Raw genomic sequence first — 19704 nt, 5'->3', positions numbered from 1 at the left:
AAATCTATATTTTATCAGTTAGAACTTAGAGTTCACAATCCTTTGTCACTATTCTTTACGTTTATCTGGAATATTCGCTATCCTAAATGTCAAATAACTTCGCTACTCAGATGCTGCGCAATGTCGATATTTATATCGATAAAGTTAAAGTTACGATATTTCAAGTTTGATGTTTGGTTCGGTAATAAATTATTATTTTAGACACGTTTCTAATTATTATTTGGGATAATCAATGTCTTAGTAAATATGGCAGCTCTGGTCATCAAGCACTAAGTTAAGTCGGGGTCATTTCATGGCAACCTTTCAAACCTTCGTATTCCTTTACATACGTTTTTGTTTTTTACACCCATCATATTTTCATCGTTAATATAATTAGACTAGGTACTTAATGCACTTATGCGTACAATGCATGCAATGTGCCATGAATAAACGTTTTATATTTTCTATTTCTTCATTATTAATTATTGTAGGTTACCACAAGTTGCCGATATTAAAAATAAATGGATCAATGCTACTGTGCAAGAAAATTAGTTTTCGCAAAAATATAGCACCATTTGCTAGGAGCATTTCTTAGAGAAAGATTTCTGGGGATAAAATTGCCATACATCTCATCTAGCGTCCACACGCAACTTAGTTACTAATTTAGTAATTATTAGTGACATTCGGGCTCACTAAATTAATAAAAAGTGTTCCGTACCACGCAAACTAGCGTCAAATATTGGAATTTTGCCGCCCCCCTTCCTGATTTGATAGGTCACAATCTTACAATCAAATCAAGTGGGATCGATGAGCCAGTTTCATGTATGCTTTCACACCATACAATTAATTTGACAATTTAATCAGGTTGTCCCGTCTAGATTGGCCTTAAGTGCTGCTACAAGTAAATATATTGTTAAAGACGAATACTTACCTATGTAAGTAATTGCAGATTTGTGATTACAAAATAACAGCAATACCGAGTTAATAGACCTTTAAAGAACTATGATTTTATCTGTTTGACTTTAAGATATATTTAATGTTCACATTAACAACCTAGTTGGTCAATTAATAAGAAACAAATTCCTAGTTAGATATTTGTTGTACTGTACTACATATTATTTTTCTTACAATCACGATTATCACTACCTATATTATAATCATAAATAAAGTATCATTTAAATGTGTTAAAACATACGGTAATTAAATATCAATACCTAACTGAACACACAAATATCGATAAAACACTCCGATTACACTGTCCCCTCCCTATATCGTCGAATGGAAAGAAGTTCCAACGGTTAGCTACTCGCAGGCGTGTAGAGATCTCGAAAGCACCAGTGTAACGTGACCGTGAGATCCGTAACAAACCATGCGTAATTAGACCTTACTTATACTGGTTTTTTAGCCCTTTTCTCGCCTGTAATAAGTAAGTGATTTTAAAATTATATAAAATAACGCCATCTGGTGTTGAGTAGTTGTATTAGGTGAACGTTGAGCGAGCTTTTGTGAGATGAATGAGATAATGAAAGAGTCGTATGTCATATAGCTTTGACATTATATTTTAAACCGTCACTCATGTAGCCTACAGTTGATATTCGTTCGAGAAATGTCCACCGGTAATAACCTTTTGGTATGGATAGTTGCTACGAATCAGAGCAATTTTGTAAGTGTGTGACATATTTTAACGTGGCTATGAATGTGTGAGTTTAGCGACACTGGTTTTCATACTAAATAGGAGTCATTTCACATCCACTAGTTTATTAATTCGTGGAAAAAGTAATCGTTGTCATGAAATGACGCCTGTTCCTATCTCTCTCGCACGCACATAATTATATTGCTAACCCGCTCGCACAGTTTTTTTAAAATATTATTTTGACCCATGTTCTTTCACTGATGCGTTAAAATTGTTAAATAACAAACGAAATCGTCAACGACATCTATACGAGAGTAGGCCAAAAGTAGTGGCGCCATCTAATCGAGAATCAAATTTTCTTGATTTTCGAGACACGTTTTTTCCTTAGACTGTATCCATCTATAACGGATTAACGGAGTTATATCTATCTTTGTACTACAGCTTTTGATCTACGCTATGCCTATGACTGACAATTTGACAGCAGTTTGTTTATTTATTACATGATGACGTCATTAAGATCACCTGACAGCTTGGAACGTTTTTGCGCGAAATTTAAACACTAAACTAATTAGACTCGATTTTTTATTTAAAATTAATAAATAAAAAATTTAAAAACATTTTATTGCAACAATTACGTGTCTATCTATAAAATGAAAACTGTGCAAAAAATTGTCAACATCCCTATAGAATGTGAGTACTGACCTCGGCGCGAGCGAAGCGACGGCGGCCACGACCACCACCAGCCAGTAGGTGGGGTCGGCGATGGCGTGGTGGATGACGTGGTAGGCCATGGGCATCCCCAGGATGGAGAAGGGGATGGAGTGGTAGATCAGCGTGCCCACAAAGAACGCGCCCAGCGAGCCCAGCAGCGCGATCGCGTGGATCACCGTCTATCGTACACATACACATTTAACAAATCTAACATTCGTAAAATTACAACTCAATAACGGCTAAAATGCAGTTGACGCGCACGGACGCGATATCGCGTGGAAAATGACAATTTAGTTTTAGATCTAAAACCTCAAGGTCGTTTAATGGCTGGCAAATTAATTGAGACCAATGGGACCCAAAGGGTTTAAAAGCTTGACTGATTTAGTTACAGGTGGCTTAGATGAATCTTAATACTCATTTATTTTGAATACTGACTACCGAAAATAAATAGCCTCATTTAGAGTCCGCAGCAAGCTCGGTTCTCCATACAAACCTAGTTGCGCTCTCATTTTAAAACGACTAGCTAGATTTCTCTGAAACTTTGTACTTACAATAGGATAAGGTATATATGTGACGTTTTCAACCAAAAGGTACCACATTGTCGCTTGTCGATAAGGTTGATTTCTAATTGAAGCTATATGGAAATAGCGCCTTACTGACAAGCGACAATAAGTACCCTTCTGATTGAAAATGGCACATATAGATATACACCCCAGGCCAAAAGTATGGAATTATTATTGTATATATTTGTAAACTAAGACTTACATTAGGCAAACCCAAAAGATTAAAATATCAAAACATCCTAAAATATTGTCAAAAAGCTAAAAAAATAAAGCAGGAAAAAGTTACATAATTATACCTACCCTTTAATTACATGACAAAATGTTGAATTGGCAACTATCACAGCCAGAGTGATTTACTTTTAAAATGTTGTATTGTTATTTTTACCAAATTGTCAATGAGTAGTATAAAATCCATCGCTTAAAAGATCACACTTTTCTATTGAAATACAAGCTTGTTTCCATACTTTTGGCCCGGGGTGTACCTTACCCTATTATAAGTACAAAGTTACTATTTACAGGCATAGGCATGTAATTAGTTTATGTAGCTTCAGATACTATAGTTAAAAAAATACAGGGAATTTAAGTTTTCATACAAATCTTGTTTTTGCTTTATTTTTCGTTTGTTTTATAAGCTGGAGCTATATAAACTAATTACAGGCATAGATACACCTCATGTCATTGTATGTGCAAAGTTTCTTTATAATCCAACACGTAGTTTCAAAACGAGAAGGTGAAATTCGACTTAGCTTGCTGCGGACTCTTAAGATGAGAATTTGAATTTCCCATTTCGTAGCTTAACTATGCTAAGGAATGGATCGCGTTCATTTTAATTCATCTATTTCCACGTAAAACGTGTATTTCTTTAACTATGTTTTAAATTCTTCTTTAAAGCCTCTAACATGTGGACAAAAACCGTAGTCAAGTAGGGTAAATGTAGGTATAATCAGAGATTACTGCTTGAAAGCTTTGTGCTTAATTAAAACTATAGGCATGGTGTCGGCTACGATCGCCACACAGTGAAAGTTAAACCACACAAAAACTGTGCTCATACGTGGCGACAGCCTCCAGTTTCAGATATTTGGTTATACTGTAAACAACGTGGAAGTATCCCAAAAACTTAAAAAAGAAACCAAAATTCTGAGACTAGAACGGTAGCTGTCGGACAACACATCTTAATAAATAACACATCAAGTCCACACGTCGTTACCCACTTACAAGTTTATGATAGAAAAGCTGCATGTAAATATGTATTAATTAAGTCAACGCTGAGTAACAATGTGTTACATCAAACACCTATATAACAACACACATCTATATAACAACAATTGCACAGCACCTTGTCTTCAAACGGGCTTTAAACATGTAGATACTTTATTTCATTGTAATTATATTACAAATGAGGCACAAACGTAATGCCAAAGAATGCAAACAAATATGTAGTATGTATTTTTATTCAATGATGACAGTTGACCGCCACTAGCACATCTGATGTGCTAGTGGCGCTCAACTGTCAAGCACGTTCCGCCGAGATCGCTCGGGAACTCAAGAAATTATTGTTAACATTTTAGCCGAATTATCTCTCGACGTTCGCGTGCAAAATCCCCAAAGTACCGTGAAACGCGAACTCACCCAGCTCCTAGTCTCGATGGCGACGTACGCCAGCATGATGACGAGGCAGCCGGTCATGTTGCAGATGCCGAAGGCCCACAGGCCCACGGTGGAGTCCCAGTAGGCGCCGACGGCGGTGAAGAAGATGACGACGCTGATGTAGAGCGACTCGGCCAGCACGAGCCAGTAGGAGTGCGCCTGGTAGGCCAGCCCGCGCCGCGCCGCGCTGTACAGCCCGGGCCGCTCCGACAGCAGCGCGGCCGGCGCCACGCGGTCGTACGCACCTACGAGTACGTACCGTCAATAAGAGTATCGATCTGCCTCATTTCAATACTTATCTACACACATATTATAAACCCTCTATGATGCCTTCAAAATCCGTAAATAATGGCCAACAACAACATTAAGATAAACTGTTTTGTTACATCAAATTTCTTATCTGTGAAAATGTTGTAATATAAAATTGATTTTAATAATGATAGTAAAATTTTGAACATCTCTGAAAAAAAAAGCAATTTGATTTGACCCTTATTCTGATATCAGTCGAGATGACGTTTTATTCGAAATGAAATGTCATTTGCATACAATTTTGACAAATCTCACATGTTAGTTGGTATCGAACGATATGGCAATCGACCCTGACTCTAGTTTGTCTGTGAATGAAAAAAAAATGGGGATGCGTGATATGCGTGAAAATTTTTTTCATTTGCCGCCATTTATCGTTGTAAGTAAAGATATAATTTGTTTGTTGTTTTTAGGGTTCTATACCAAAAAGGTATTTAAAAGTAACTAGCAAAAGTTTCATGTAAAATGTGCGACAAAGATATTTCGGAGACGCCCTAATATCCGCGAGTTCCGCCCGAGAGCAATGCCCCAATGTCGGCTGTAATATAAGGTTAGTGAACATATCACAGAAAGTTTATAATATGTGTGTAGATAAAGCAGTGTATGTAACTGTACATAATTAGGCATTAAAACACTCGTGTGATTCTATTATGAAACTCACTTCGTTCGTTTCATAAACCCACACTCGAGTTTTGTCATAAACAACTATTATAATTCAATTCGATATATTATTTAACATAAAAAATGCGCCAGATAAGTTCGCTTACAAAAAATCCTTAGGTGCTTTCTTTGCTAGCAGAATGAAAGTTTCTTAGTGTATTATTAGCTTCATAATATGTTTCGTCGTTATTTATATACAAGGCGTCCCAAGACTATGGGACATGAAGGGTAAGTACCTTAAATATTGTAGATAGGATATTTTGCTGAAAGAAGACTGTTATTTTAAGTTATACTGCATTCAAAGATTTTCTAAAAATTACTTGCTTCGTCTGGGAATCGAACCGACTTAAATGTGAAAAAAAAAATCACCGTATTCTTATGATGCTCATCGAAAGAATGGACAAAAATTAATAATTCTTCTTAAGTAACATAGTATCTTAAAAGAAACGAATAACGTAAAATTAATCATTTTTATTGAGTATTTTTTGTAAATCAATTAATTAAATGCTCAAATACTATTTTACCATTTTTTATTTTTTATTTATTTATTGATAATAACGATACAGCTATCATAACAGTTTCCCAATGCGATAGTGTAGCAAAATGTAGACTAGAGACATAATAAAATATTTATAAAATTATTTCTAAGTATAACATAACACAAACAAAGTGACTTTGATGAAGTCATTCTCATAACAATTGAACACATCAATCCGGGTAGCAACTTGATTGAGTGTATGCAGGGCTCTCGTCCACGGCGCCTCGTGCAGTAGATCGGTACGCGCGCGCGGCACGGCTAGCAGGTGCTATTTTATCTGCACGTGCACTTATAATAAGGAAAACTATGCGAGGAAGTCGTTTATTAAGTTGGTACTTATTTGCGAATAATCAATGCTATCTATGGAATGACCAGCAACCTCCAACAGCATTCTGAGAATGTTAGCTCACATAATTGATTGCCTGTATTTGAATAACTGCTGCTTGATACACGCACGCAGTAATAAATAAATGTACAGTTATAATTATTAAGGATACTTAGATAACATTATTTATATTGCTCGGAGCAATGCTGAGCCGAACGGAGCCGAGAATACTCTAAAGGAGGAGTTTCGCACTCCTGTTTTTGGCCAATTCAGCCATTTGATCTTGCAATAATATATGAAACTTAAACGCATATTTTCCAAATGTTAGTTTTTCGTAAGTACTTTAACCATTTAAAAAAAATGTCCGCGATGAACGGTTTCAAAAAACAATTATTTGGCGTTAGTTAAAAACGACCCGGCAAGTGTGCACTTGTGGAAAACTAGCGCGTGGGAACTTCCTTACCCTACGAAGTCTAAACACAGAGACCAGAGGCCTGAACTTCAAACCCCAGATAATTGATGAAAAACAATGAGAAAATATAATGTAAAAAAAACTCTTCTTTAGTGTGGGAAATATCTACTAAGAAGTACCTAAACACCAAAGAGTATAAATGAATACTATACAACATGTGTAAGGTGGGAACTCACCGATGACGAGCGGCGGGAAGGCGGTGAACACGAGGTTGTATGTCATCATGTGCAGCTGGTCCACCATCACCGCCGACGAGAACCCGCAGTACAACTGGTACCAGAACACGAGGAACACGAACGTCTGTAACACAACGAGGCTATATTATAAACCACTCCATGATCTCAAAACTTAGATCATCGATTGTCGCGTGGGCTGTACGGCCAAACCCGGTAAGTTGAGCAAGGTGGTTGTTCTAAATTAGAACCCGTGAAGTTTTTTATTATCCCTCAACTTATTGAGTTTTACCTTTTACAGCTCATTTCGATTGTCGGTCACATTATCGACCACCTAAGGGCTAATTGCCACATTTGCCACTTAGGCCTGCATTTTAGGGTTCCGTACCCAAAGGGTAAAAACGGGACCCTATTACTAAGACTCCGCTGTCCGTCTGTCTGTCTGTCACCAGGCTGTATCTCATGAACCGTGATAGCTAGACAGTTGAAATTTTCACAGATGATGTATTTCTGTTGCCGCTAAAACAACAAATACTAAAAAGTACGGAACCCTCGGTGCGCGAGTCCGACTCGCACTTGGCCGGTTTTTATCATAGAGCGAGTTTTTTATAGTACCGTTTCACTTAGGTACGAAACTAAGAAACATTTGAAGTAAAACACATAAGTTAGTTATGAGATGTTCAATTACTCAGAGCGTTCTGGAGAAAGAAGTAGAGTATCATCCTGGCGAGGCGGTCGTAGCACCAGTGGCCGTGCACCAGCAGCAGCCGTTCCACGAACTTGAACCGCGACAGCGCGAAGTTGGACGCCATCACCGCTTGTTTATGAGATGTTCGATTACTCAGAGCGTTCTTGAGGAAGAAGTAGAGTATCATCCTGGCGAGGCGGTCGTAGCACCAGTGGCCGTGCACCAGCAGCAGCCGATCCACGAACTTGAACCGCGACAGCGCGAAGTCGGACGCCATCACCGCTTGTTTATGAGATGTTCGATTACTCACAGCGTTCTTGAGGAAGAAGTAGAGTATCATCCTGGCGAGGCGGTCGTAGCACCAGTGGCCGTGCACCAGCAGCAGCCGTTCCACGAACTTGAACCGCGACAGCGCGAAGTCGGACGCCATCACCGCTTGTTTATGAGATGTTCGATTACTCACAGCGTTCTTGAGGAAGAAGTAGAGTATCATCCTGGCGAGGCGGTCGTAGCACCAGTGGCCGTGCACCAGCAGCAGCCGTTCCACGAACTTGAACCGCGACAGCGCGAAGTCGGACGCCATCACCGCTTGCCTGCCCTCTTGCCCGGACAGCCCTGCGGAGGAAATATGGATGTTGGTTGTATTTAATACTAGTTTATGTGACTGCTACATACCGAAATGCATTAACATGTACGAGTGTGGGTTTAAGCAACGAATGAAGTGTTTCTTAAAAGGACCACAAGAGTGTTTTAATGGCTAATTATATTACATACACTATTTTATCTACACACATATTATAAACTCTCTATGATGTATTTACTAACCGCATGTTACAACCAGCATTAGGGCATCGTTGCTCTCTGGTGGAACTCGCAGATATGAGGTGGCGTCTCCGAAATATCTGTATCGCTCTTTTTACACGAAAGTTTTGCTATAGTTAGTTTAAAAACAACAAAACACATTAATTTTATACTTACAAACTAATTAAAAGATAAACTGTACGTCAATTGGCGGTAAATGAAAACTTTTTCACGCATGTCACACATACGTAGTTTTTTTTAATTCAGAGACAAACTAGAGTCGCGGGCCGATTGCCATATCGTTGATATCGTTCGATACCAATTAACATGCGAGATTTTTCAAAATTGTTTGCAATTGACATTTCATTTCGAATACAACGTCACCTCGACTGACATTAAAATAGAGGTCAAATCGAATTACTTTTATTCTCAGAGATGTTCTAAATTTGAATGTAATTATAAGATCGATTTAGATATTATTACTACGCAATAATAACATTTTCACAGATAAGAATATTGGTGTAAGAAAACAGTTTCTTTTAATGCTGGCCGTTATTTGCGGATTTTGAAAGCATCATAGTGGGTTTATGACATACGTGTAGATAAATTAAATTATTTCACACCGCAGGGAATAAAGCATCAAAATGAAAATAGTTTCGCCAAGAGACTGTAATAATATCATTCTATTAAACAAAGTGGGACTGCGCACTTCTACTCTTTTACGGATAATTTTGGTACAAAAGCTTTAAACATACCAACGCCGACGTCCGCGGTCTGAATCATGGACACATCGTTGGCTCCATCCCCAATCGCAAGCGTCGTCACTCCCAGCTCCTCTTTCACCGCCTGCGAAGTAACATTAGATTACTACAAATCAGAGACAATGGAATACTAAGACATATACCTACATTTTAAGTACCTATTACCTAATGCGAATTAAGTATAGGTACAAATCAGACATACAAAATATAAGATCGTCCAGCTCAAACATTTGAATTTCATTTATCATAAAACGTAAAGCGCCGTACAGCGCGATCTACTACAACGATGGTGCCACCAGCCGCGATGGAAGCACGTCAGCGTGGCGCGGCCACCAGCAGGACGGTACCTTCACGATGTACGCCTTCTGCAGCGGCGTGGCGCGGCAGCACAGCACGGCGGAGCAGCGGCGCGCGAGCGTCAGGAACGGCGCCACCAGCCCCGAGCGCCGGTCCAGGATGTACGTCAGCGTGCGCCCGTCCACCACCAGAGCACGCCCGCCTGGCCCAAGTGGAGCACTTAAATAAGCCTTGATCGTAGACTCGGCTTGGTCCTGTCAAACAAAGAACAACATTTAACATCTTAAAAATGGGCGTGGACCGGACACCACAGCGATAGCAACTGGGTGTCACCAATCGAGCCGTGTCGAAAGCGGACTTAATGCCTCAAGGCATTCTCTACTAGTCAACCACAGAGCAAAACATCTTCGTTTTGCGGGTCTAGTACCCGTAGTCACTCCCCGTCCCCTACCGACTGCGCTACTGAACACAACATAAATTATAAAAATAAGTTTTTATTTCTTGCGATTTATTGAATACAGTTTACGAAACGTGTCACTAGGACAAATATTACCAATAAGTTGATGATTTTTACTTGAAACATCCACTTTAAAAAAACACAACGCCGAACCGAGACTATATGTTCCCGTTTAATGGCCGTTACGTATGTCTTTGATCAGCACCCACGTAAAGTCCGCATGAAGCGAGGAACATCCTCATCTTTCAAAACCAATCACTTTCCAACTAACCATATCTCTTGAGATGAGCTAAAGCAGCCTGTCCCTGTGCCATAACATACAGGATCCGAGTACCAGATGTTCATAGCCGTTTATGGGTTATGCAGGCTCAAGAGCACACTGCACACACACGGTGATGTGCGCACACACATTGCCGGACACGTTTTCCTATGACCTGTTATATTAACTGACCTTGTCTCTCGACATAAGATGGAGCAGCCTGTCTCTCTGTGAGAACAGCGCCGCCGAGTAGGCGATGTTGATGGCGGTCTCAGGCTTGTCCCCCGTGAGCACCCACACGATGATGCCGGCGTCCAACAAGGCCCGCACGGTGCGGGGCACATCCTCCTGGAGACGGTCTTCGACGCCTGTAGCTCCGACCAGCGTTAAAGCGCTTTCGAGGCGAGCGAGCGATTCGCGAATGCGTTTCTCGCGACCTGACAACGGATGGAAATCTCAATATATGTATAAAACTTGTTTGTTATGTTATAAATTAAGTTCGGAAATTTAAAACATATATTCATTAATTTGTTGCTGAACTTCACTAAGAAAGCATGTTTTGAAATTCTTATAAGAGTACAATGGGGTTGATCATTTTTAACGACTTCTACATGGACCAACTGGACGAAACGGAGGCTAAATAATGCATATCCTCAAATTCTTATAGACCGATTAAGTGTCAAGATGACAGTGTCAGTTCATAAGGTCGTAGGTTTTTTAAATCTTCCTTGTTTTTTTTAAAACATACACGTACCCTCTGGCACCTCGGAGGCGCGCTGATGCGAGGCGAGCCACTCCTCCCACTGCGCGGCGTTCATGCCGCGCTTGGCCATGACCAGCGTGCGCAGCCCCGCGCGCGAGTAGTCGGACAGCAGCGCGCGCGTGCGCTCCAGCGCGCCCGCCTCGGCCGAGCCCGCGCGCGCCGGCGTCAGCGCGCTCAGCACCGTGCTGTCCGCGCCCTTCACGTACAACACCACCTGTACATGCAGGATACATTTTCTTTCTATACTCACACTTTGAACATAAAATTAGGCGATATAATCGATAGGCGGCATAAGAGAAACCACATTTTTAGTGTAAGAAATAAATCGACATGAGCAAGAAAAGTTTCTGTAGAAAAACAAATACTTTAGTTATTAATTTTGAGCCTTTTCTTGAAAGATAGTTAAATGTCAAGATGTGGAACAAACTTTCTTATATTATAAAAACCATTTTATTATTGTCGCATTAACTTTGGACGTACAGTAGGTATATCTACAAGATCGCTTTATCAAAATTTAACATTGAAACCCTCAAGTCTCTCTCAAATTTGAGGAGTATTAGGGCCGGTATCAGTCCTGCACACTCACCTGGCCCTGCGGGTCGCGCAGCGCCACGCTCATGCACTTGCGCGTGGCGTCGAACTGCTGCACGCGCAGCACGCGCAGGCGCGCCAGCTCGCCGCGCACGCCGACCTCCACCTCGTGAGGTGCGCGTGAGCGTAGCTCGTACCCGTAGGCCAGCGCCGCCTCCGCCAGCGCTAGTTCGTCGGGGCTCTCCGCCTCGAAACGCACCGTCTGACAGACGAAATGTGAAGAGTAAATAGTCGATAGTCGATTGATGCTGCTGCAAACCTCCAGGGTAACTAATATAAACTCTCCAAAATGTAGAAAATTATGTGTGATGTCTGAATAGATCGAATAACTCATGCTTCAACTCTAGCAGTGACCCAGACGATATATTGACGGTTAACAAAAACTCCTATAATAACTGTTTCAGTATTTCAGTCGTGTTTAATAAGAATTAAACATATTTATTTCTAATAAAAATAAATTCATACTTAGCGGAAAATCTTAATACACCGAACAATTACCAGGAAAATAAATTTAGTTGGTGTTGATACCGAAAGTCACATAAAATAGTTATTTGTGCAACAAGACAGGAAAGTTGGTTTTTCTTGCGAGTGTTTATTTTGAGTCCCGAGAAAGCGAAAGACTACAACTGAATCACGAGCGAAGCGAGTGATTCTAAGTTAGAATCTTGAGCGTAGCGAGGGACTCAAAAACACGAGATGTAAAATAACTTTGCTCTCGTGTTGCACATATAATTTTTCACCTCAGTAGTGAGAACATATTAAAGGTTGAAATGTGTTCGAATTACACAGAATAATTCAGAGAAACAAAAAAAAATTGTTATCAAAGTATGAAGTGGCAGTTCATGGCCTTCATTAAATTAAAAAGCTACTTTGTTTCACTCCCTGGAGTGAGGAAAGTCGCACTTTCTTCACTCCAGGGAGTGACGAAAGTAGGCATGTTCGAGCTGCTGAGGTGAAAAAAAAATGAAAGGTTTTAATGTCCTTAATTTATAACACTAAAGCGACATCCAGAAAGATACTAAACCACAATGCCGGAATTGACTCCCGAACGTTGTAATTTGAACCCTACTATTCAACACATAATGTCTCCGTTTAAATGACTAAGCGTTCAGCCCATGGAGACTATATAAAGGAGCCAAATCTCTATGTATGAAAAGTGTCGATCAAAAAACAGTAATTAGGCGGCGCCACCATACACCGAAATACTACCAAAAACAACCTACGTAATTTGGTCGGGTTATTTGTTGCCTTATATGGTTCATGTTATATTCATGTCCCGGAGCCTAACTAGCGCCACCGGAGAGATTAGGAACTATTATTTAAAGCTGAAAGCGGTCACTTTTGCAACAATTCTGCCATAAGAGATTGGCATCCTTTCTATACCATCCATAGTTCAGCCTAGCGCTTAACAAAAATTGAACACGTCACAAAAGGTTTGAAAATTAGTGAACCTGTTGGTCGGCGCTAGTGCTGGGCTCGCTGGCGCTGATGTCGTCGCCGCGCACGAAGGGCAGGCGCGCCAGCTTGAAGCGCAGTGGCGACGTCGTGGACGGCGGCGGCGACGGCGTGGTCGACCGCGACTCTGTCAGCCGCGCGTATCTGTACCGATGCATATACTTAATTGTCAAATACCTTAAATAATTTATTTCAGTTATACATCTAATGAAAAGGGACGTCGAGCATTGTATTTAAACACCGTCGAAATTAAGGTCTCCTTTCATAAATAACTTCACATTTTTACCACAAAATATAAACGGGGCCGGATTAAATAATAAAGCATATAATTATATGTATTTCGTTTTGGCCCCTTGCCCTTATATAGCTAAGGGTGGCTAAGGACATGGCGCTCATAGGCCTTTTTGTATTTCTGTAGATATTTCGGCCACAAAATAGAACATAATGTTAATGCTTTATGTTGTTAAAGTTTTCCAATTTGGGCCGCTTTGGTATTAGCTGTAAGGTGCAATTTGTTATTTGAAATAATAAAATAAAATAAATAACCACGATTTATTTAACTGCAAAACACATTGTTAGAACCACGAAATATACAGGAAACACGGTTATTAAATTACTACGTTACACACTTCATACACAAATATTCCGACTGCTTCTATTTTATCGATTTTTTTTGCGGAACCACGTTGCACTCGGTGTTCAAGCTCGAAACACGAATAAAGTTGATTGTTGAATAGTGTTCGTCCAAGCGATATCTATTGGAGGGCAATGGATTTAGGATGAAAAACTGCTATACTAACAGAGTTGTAAGTGGCGTACGTATATAAACGTAAAAGTTATAGTGAGTAGCCTTGCCTGATCGGTGACGGTCTTCGCCGCATTGACCTTAATGATATTTTTTCTGATAGACGTTTAGGTAAACGCGCGTAAACCACTGATTTTGTCGGTCTTATTTGCAAATATCGTAAAGTTTGGACAGCTATAAATGGTAATTTTTGTATTACACATATCCTGTACTCAAACTTTAATAGACTAAATTTTTGTTATTATGACTTTGAAGTAGTGTAAATGAAAGTTAGAACGAAATAAATTACTTCATAACAAGTGACAATTTCTCTGAAAATCGTTTTAACGTAATTTTGATACTTAAACAATCTACAACATTTGCTGAAACTGTTCTTATACATCATTTTGTATAATTGACCACCATAATTTTTTGATGAATTTTTAAAAACTGCCCCTTCTCGTCTTATAAGTACTTATTACCAGTGACGCACGCTCGCGACCTCATTATTAAAAGGCAAGATGAGAAGACGTGCTAATAGAAACCAGTAGGTACTTGTTATTTAGATATTATGTAACAAAAGGTGTACAATTTAACCGACTAACTAAATCTAAATCTATCAATTTTACATTTTTGCGATAAAATCGTTACCGGGCTCTTTATCTTAATAATTAAGAAACTTTGTTTATCACTTAATTAAATATGAATGTTAATTATTTAGTTTACTTTACACATTTGCTATCGAATAGCTACCTAATATTAATAATCAATTTCAGCTCCAGCTTACACATTCATCTAATAATCTGTGCCTGCATTTCTGATGCAGAGTTATTTCTTGATAAGTACAGGTTTCTAATATATATATGTAATATAAATCTTGGGGCGCCTTTTCAATAAGATCTGAGGTTTTAGGTGGAATATGGGCCTAATGAGCAGTGTAAGCAATTAACATTTAAGGCAATGGAGGCAATCAATCAGACTTTAAGACTTCGTCACACTGCAGTGTAACGAAGCCTTTAGTTTGCATAATGCCATGGTAACTAGATACTGCAAAAACAATGCATTGATGTTCCTATTCCTAAATTACGTGTTGGTCAATTATTAATATAAGATTATAAGTTATAGGCAAGTATTCTTCTACCAGGTTTCCCATAACATGATAACACCCACATAGAACTTTTATATGTAGGTAGGTATCAAAGGATTGATTCACCCCCCCCCGGGCTGCATCGCTTCGCTTCGCGTTCGCGTGTTGTTCGTCTACGTAGTACGCTGCGTAAGCAAGCCAGTATTACTTATGGCCTCCAATTGTACAGCACGTAATTTAGCGGAATGGTGCAGTAATATTTATCTTGATTAGTCTACATTGCCATTAGCCTCTATGAACAATTTCGATCGGGCTGAGAATAAAAAACAGCATTTTGGTGATGTAAATAATAGTGTTTTCATTTTTATAAAGGGCCAGCTTACCTGGCCCTGAGCATGGCCACCCAGCGGGGCAATGTTGCCAGCTTTTTGGACACCTTGCGCCCTCGCTGCGATCTATGACAAGCATTTAATAGTTTAATATAGTTGGTCAAACCAAATTGTCAGTAAATAAGAACAAAAGAAACTATACTCATCCTTTTCTTTTGGGTGCTAGTACTAGTGTAAGACAAAGATAGTATGATTCTCTCTGTCTATGTTTGAAATGAGACAGTCCTTTGACAAGCTATAGTTATATTCATTAATGTTAGTGCCCAAGTGCATAGGTGCAATTCAATAATATTATTTTATATGCATTGATGTATAATCTCTGTTTAAAGTAAGGGTTCTTAGCGTAAAATAATCATTATTTACCTAAGCATCAAGCTCAAATCGAACCTTCACATCAAAAACGATTTTCCCATTCAATATTCGTTCATTCCATGTTTAATTATTCATTCGATATAATTGTGCAATATAAGCTGTTTGTGCACGCATGAGATCCTTAAAAAAATATAAAAGTTGTATATTTAATTCAGTCTTTGATTTTATTAAGCAGTATTTGCGCGATCATACACGACGGTCTTGTAAGAACGAGACATGTAAGGTCGTTTATCTATCTCACTCTATCCTATAGATTGAAATGATAGCTGACCGAGTGATTGGGTCGTGTAGACGCGGCCTGCGGCTATAATAATTTTGGATAAAATGTAAGGAACCGAATGGTACCCATAGTTTTTTCCTTTTTGGTAGTTAAAGTAAATTTGAATGAGGGCTAACGCGTATGAATTCGCCGCTAGGGGCGCTAGTGTAGATGGTGGTCTTTTCCATAGTTCGAAATGTCAAATGTCACTTGTCACTTCAATGACTGACAGCTGGTCTTTAGTCTTTTGGACCTCCATCAACAGAGGCGCCAACTGGTGAGCAAAAAAACGATAGCCCTCATTTGACAATAAAGAAGAACTTCCTTTGCTACAATAGGGTATTTGACTGTATTTAAAATAAATAATTTTACACCTACATGAAATAAAGCACCAAAAGATTAATTTTTTTTAAACACAATTTTTATTTTAAAACCCGTATAAAACTGTAAAGAGTAGGCAATTTGATTGTGACGCCACATGCTAGTGTTTCATATAAGTTCCATAGTAGCAAATCGTTTTGACGGTTCTGAAAAAGCAACTGATTTGAAGGCTTGAGAAATGTTCTCTACAACTTCCCCAGGGAGGGAGTCCAACTATAGCCCGAATAGCATCTCTTTGAGCTACGAATGCCCGGTTAATATTATATTTATAACTATTGCCCCATAGTTTAATGCTATAGCGAATTTTTGACTCTACAAGTGCAAAATAAACCATTCGAAGTTGATCAACAGTCAAATCATTCCTAAGGCTGCGAATAGCGTAACACGCAGAACCAATTGAGTTTTCTATATGACTTAATTCATTCTTCCAGTTTAATAGTGCGTCGAGGTTAATACCTAATATGTTTGTGCCTTAATGCGCTCATATTATGCAAATAATAGTTCTAATTATAGGGTATTAAATGAAAGAACATTACATAAAATACATGAAAACGACATTTTGGAGTGGAATCATAATCAAAGTTGCGCTTCGCTTTGCTCGTCTTGGCGGGGGCACTACCGTGCCCCCAGACAGGGAATATATTTATGTGCTTTTTGTAAGAAAAACAAAAATGTATTCCACGAATAGGAAAGGTAACGGTTACTTTTCTTACGCAGTGAATGGCTCGCGTGCTCCTATCTGAATTTCAATTCTGAATTCATTCACGCGAGCCACATCCACATGTTATCCACGAGCGCTCCATTTCTTGTTCACACTCGCAACAGACAGCCGGTGATCTTGATAATCCGGCTGCCTCATTCTATCAGACTAGTAAAGAATATAAACTAGAGCTAGATAACCGTTGAATTTATAGAAAGTTAGCGTTTTAATTATTTTAAACGATAAAAACTATGCGTTACATACTACTCGTACTCATCAGTCAGACGTGCGTAACGAAGTCGATGTAGGACGCCGGTTTTCGTTAGTATTCTTCGGTACACTCTTTACAAAGCAATCATGGCGGAGGAGCATATAACTCGCCGCCATTTCTACTGCGAGTTGTATACTGTACAGTCGAAGGCAAAAATATCGATACAGACAAATAGCTCAAAAATGTGTTACCACGACTTTATTGTCTAAGGTGCAAGAACGTACACATATTTTTGAAACTTTGGGAATGTATATATATTTATGCCCTTGACAGTACAAGGGGGAATTATATTTTGGGATCTTCAGAGGAAGTATCATAAGATATTGTGACAGCTTAATTTGTTGAAAGGATCTCAGTCACCCGTTAACCACGAACGCTGTAAAGGGTTCGAAACGTCATTCAATATACGCGATATAATTCGTTTTCATAGTTTTATTTCATTTGTTGAAAGGAAACAATCACCGGCTTCTTTAGGGTGCGGAAAAGCGTTAGTCTGTGAATATAGTAAACTAATGTGCAGCATTCTTTAGGATTGTGCACGTAGAGCTAACAACTAGAGTTGAGCGAGTGCCCACACATTCTGTGTTTTATTAAAAGTGAAGCTAGCCGTGTTGGCACGAGTCACTAGGTTTATAGGGACACTGTCTTATCAGTGGACCGGCTGGCGCAATGGAGTGTGCGGGTTCCCGGTCGCCGGGACTAAAGACACGCGCGTCTAAGGCGTCCACGTTCGGCTTCGACACCACCACCCACCACCGTGTCGCTCGCCGTCAGGACCAGCATCAACTCACTTGTCGGTGGAGCGAGCGGTGCCGTTGGAGCGCGCGGGCTCCGGGTCGCCGGGGCTGGAGCCGCTCATGTGCATGGCGTCCACGTGCGGCTGCGACACCACCACCGTGTTGCACACCGCCAGGATCAGCATGAACTCTCGTACCTAAACAAAACACAAAGTTTATTTCACTGGCAAGTCTCTTCATGGGTCGAATCAGATCATACCATTCGTATTAAACTGCCCATCAAGTAGATATAGTTTGGCAAAAGTCGTTTGTCAGTGGCGCTTAAACAAAGAGAATCATATATATATAATAATAATAAATAATAATATATCATAATCATATATCAGTTTCTTATACTAGTATGTATTGTAACCCCAAAAAGAAGAATGAGTATACTCGTATGTAGTTTTTAAATCTACCTACTGTTACTAAAAAAACTTGTTTGCCAGACTAAAGCTTATTTGCAATATTGCGATTGATTATATCCTGATAAAGGGACATTCGACAGATGTTACGCGTATACCTAATCTTATACTTTTACTCAATAATGTGATAATGACTAATGGCTGCCGTTTGAGAAGTTGATTTGTGCCTGAAATCCAGTTTGACATGTATAGTCACTGCTTTAATTAATTAGATACATGCTAAAAATGAAATGAATTTTACCTTTTGAGTGTGTTCATTTCCATTGTTGTCGAGCAAATGCTGAAGCATCCTGGTGTTGGGCGAGATGTGAGTGACGGGGGTGACGATAGGCGGCAGGTCCAACGACGGCTCCGCCGGCGGCCCCGGCGGGTGGTCGTAGTCCACTCCCGCCACCGTACACCGACGAAATAACATCTTATTCTCGGTGAGCGTACCCGTCTTGTCAGTGAAGAGGTACTTGATTTGCCCTAATTCTTCAGTGATGTTTAACGCTCTACACTGTACGCGAGTATTCGTCATCGGATCGTACATTTCCACGTCCTGGTGTATGTGGTAAACTTGCAACAGCTTCGTCATCTCTATCGTCACGTATAGCGACACGGGTATCATAACTTGTAAGACAATAATGTACGTCCAAAATATTATCAGTCCTTCGTAGGCGGGGGAGTTCGTGGTAATTATGAAATAAGGAAAGTTAGGAAGGCTGTAATACTTGTCGAGAAATATCTTGCAGCCGACGGCGCCTGTACAGCAAAGGAATAGAAGGACCAAGATGCACCAGATAACGTCGGTGTTCATTTTCTTTTCAAGTTTGGAGCACTTGTAGCGGGGGCCGCCGTTGTTGAGCATGGCCTTGGTCTCGTGGCCGGCGTACACGACGATACCCTCCACGAAGTCGGTGTTCTTGAGCGTGCACTCGCGGAGCAGCAGGTGGTCGGAGTTGAGATGCACGCGCTCCTTGTTCGGGTGCGAGATGGTGCCTGTGAATCGGTTGATCTTGGTTGAGGGCCGTTCCACTTCCACTGTGCTTTTGAACTTCGATGGACGAAAAGTTAAATGCTGAAAGTAAAAAAAAAAAGATATCATAATGTATACGGTAAGCAATGATACCTAATTCATTTCTCAAACATTCGTGTTTCATCTCTTTTTTTTTTGTTAGAGACGAGATGACCATTAACTA

General features: G+C 39.9%; 1 protein-coding gene across 3 annotated transcripts in view; it reads right to left on the bottom strand.

The window, feature by feature from the left end:
* The window catches only part of LOC134741646 (phospholipid-transporting ATPase VA), a 79427-nt gene that overhangs the window by 2011 nt on the left and 57712 nt on the right, over positions 1–19704 (bottom strand). Inside the window, exons 3-16 of one of the 3 annotated variants that reach the window (XM_063674499.1) lie at positions 18765–19583; positions 18114–18256; positions 15334–15405; positions 13076–13223; positions 11620–11826; positions 11025–11247; positions 10463–10707; positions 9605–9808; positions 9252–9342; positions 8006–8310; positions 7011–7134; positions 4516–4778; positions 4102–4119; positions 2315–2502 (exon numbers count right to left, since the gene is read on the bottom strand). In XM_063674499.1, the coding sequence (XP_063530569.1) occupies positions 2315–2502; positions 4102–4119; positions 4516–4778; positions 7011–7134; positions 8006–8310; positions 9252–9342; positions 9605–9808; positions 10463–10707; positions 11025–11247; positions 11620–11826; positions 13076–13223; positions 15334–15405; positions 18114–18256; positions 18765–19583 (3050 nt within the window). The remainder of the gene's footprint in view (positions 1–2314; positions 2503–4101; positions 4120–4515; positions 4779–7010; positions 7135–8005; positions 8311–9251; positions 9343–9604; positions 9809–10462; positions 10708–11024; positions 11248–11619; positions 11827–13075; positions 13224–15333; positions 15406–18113; positions 18257–18764; positions 19584–19704) is intronic. The other 2 variants (XM_063674501.1, XM_063674500.1) reach the window with 2 other exon arrangements.

The sequence above is a fragment of the Cydia strobilella genome, chromosome 5 (genome assembly GCF_947568885.1).
Source record: "Cydia strobilella chromosome 5, ilCydStro3.1, whole genome shotgun sequence".
Lineage (NCBI taxonomy): Eukaryota > Metazoa > Arthropoda > Insecta > Lepidoptera > Tortricidae > Cydia > Cydia strobilella.
This window is presented reverse-complemented; position numbering and strand designations above follow the sequence as displayed.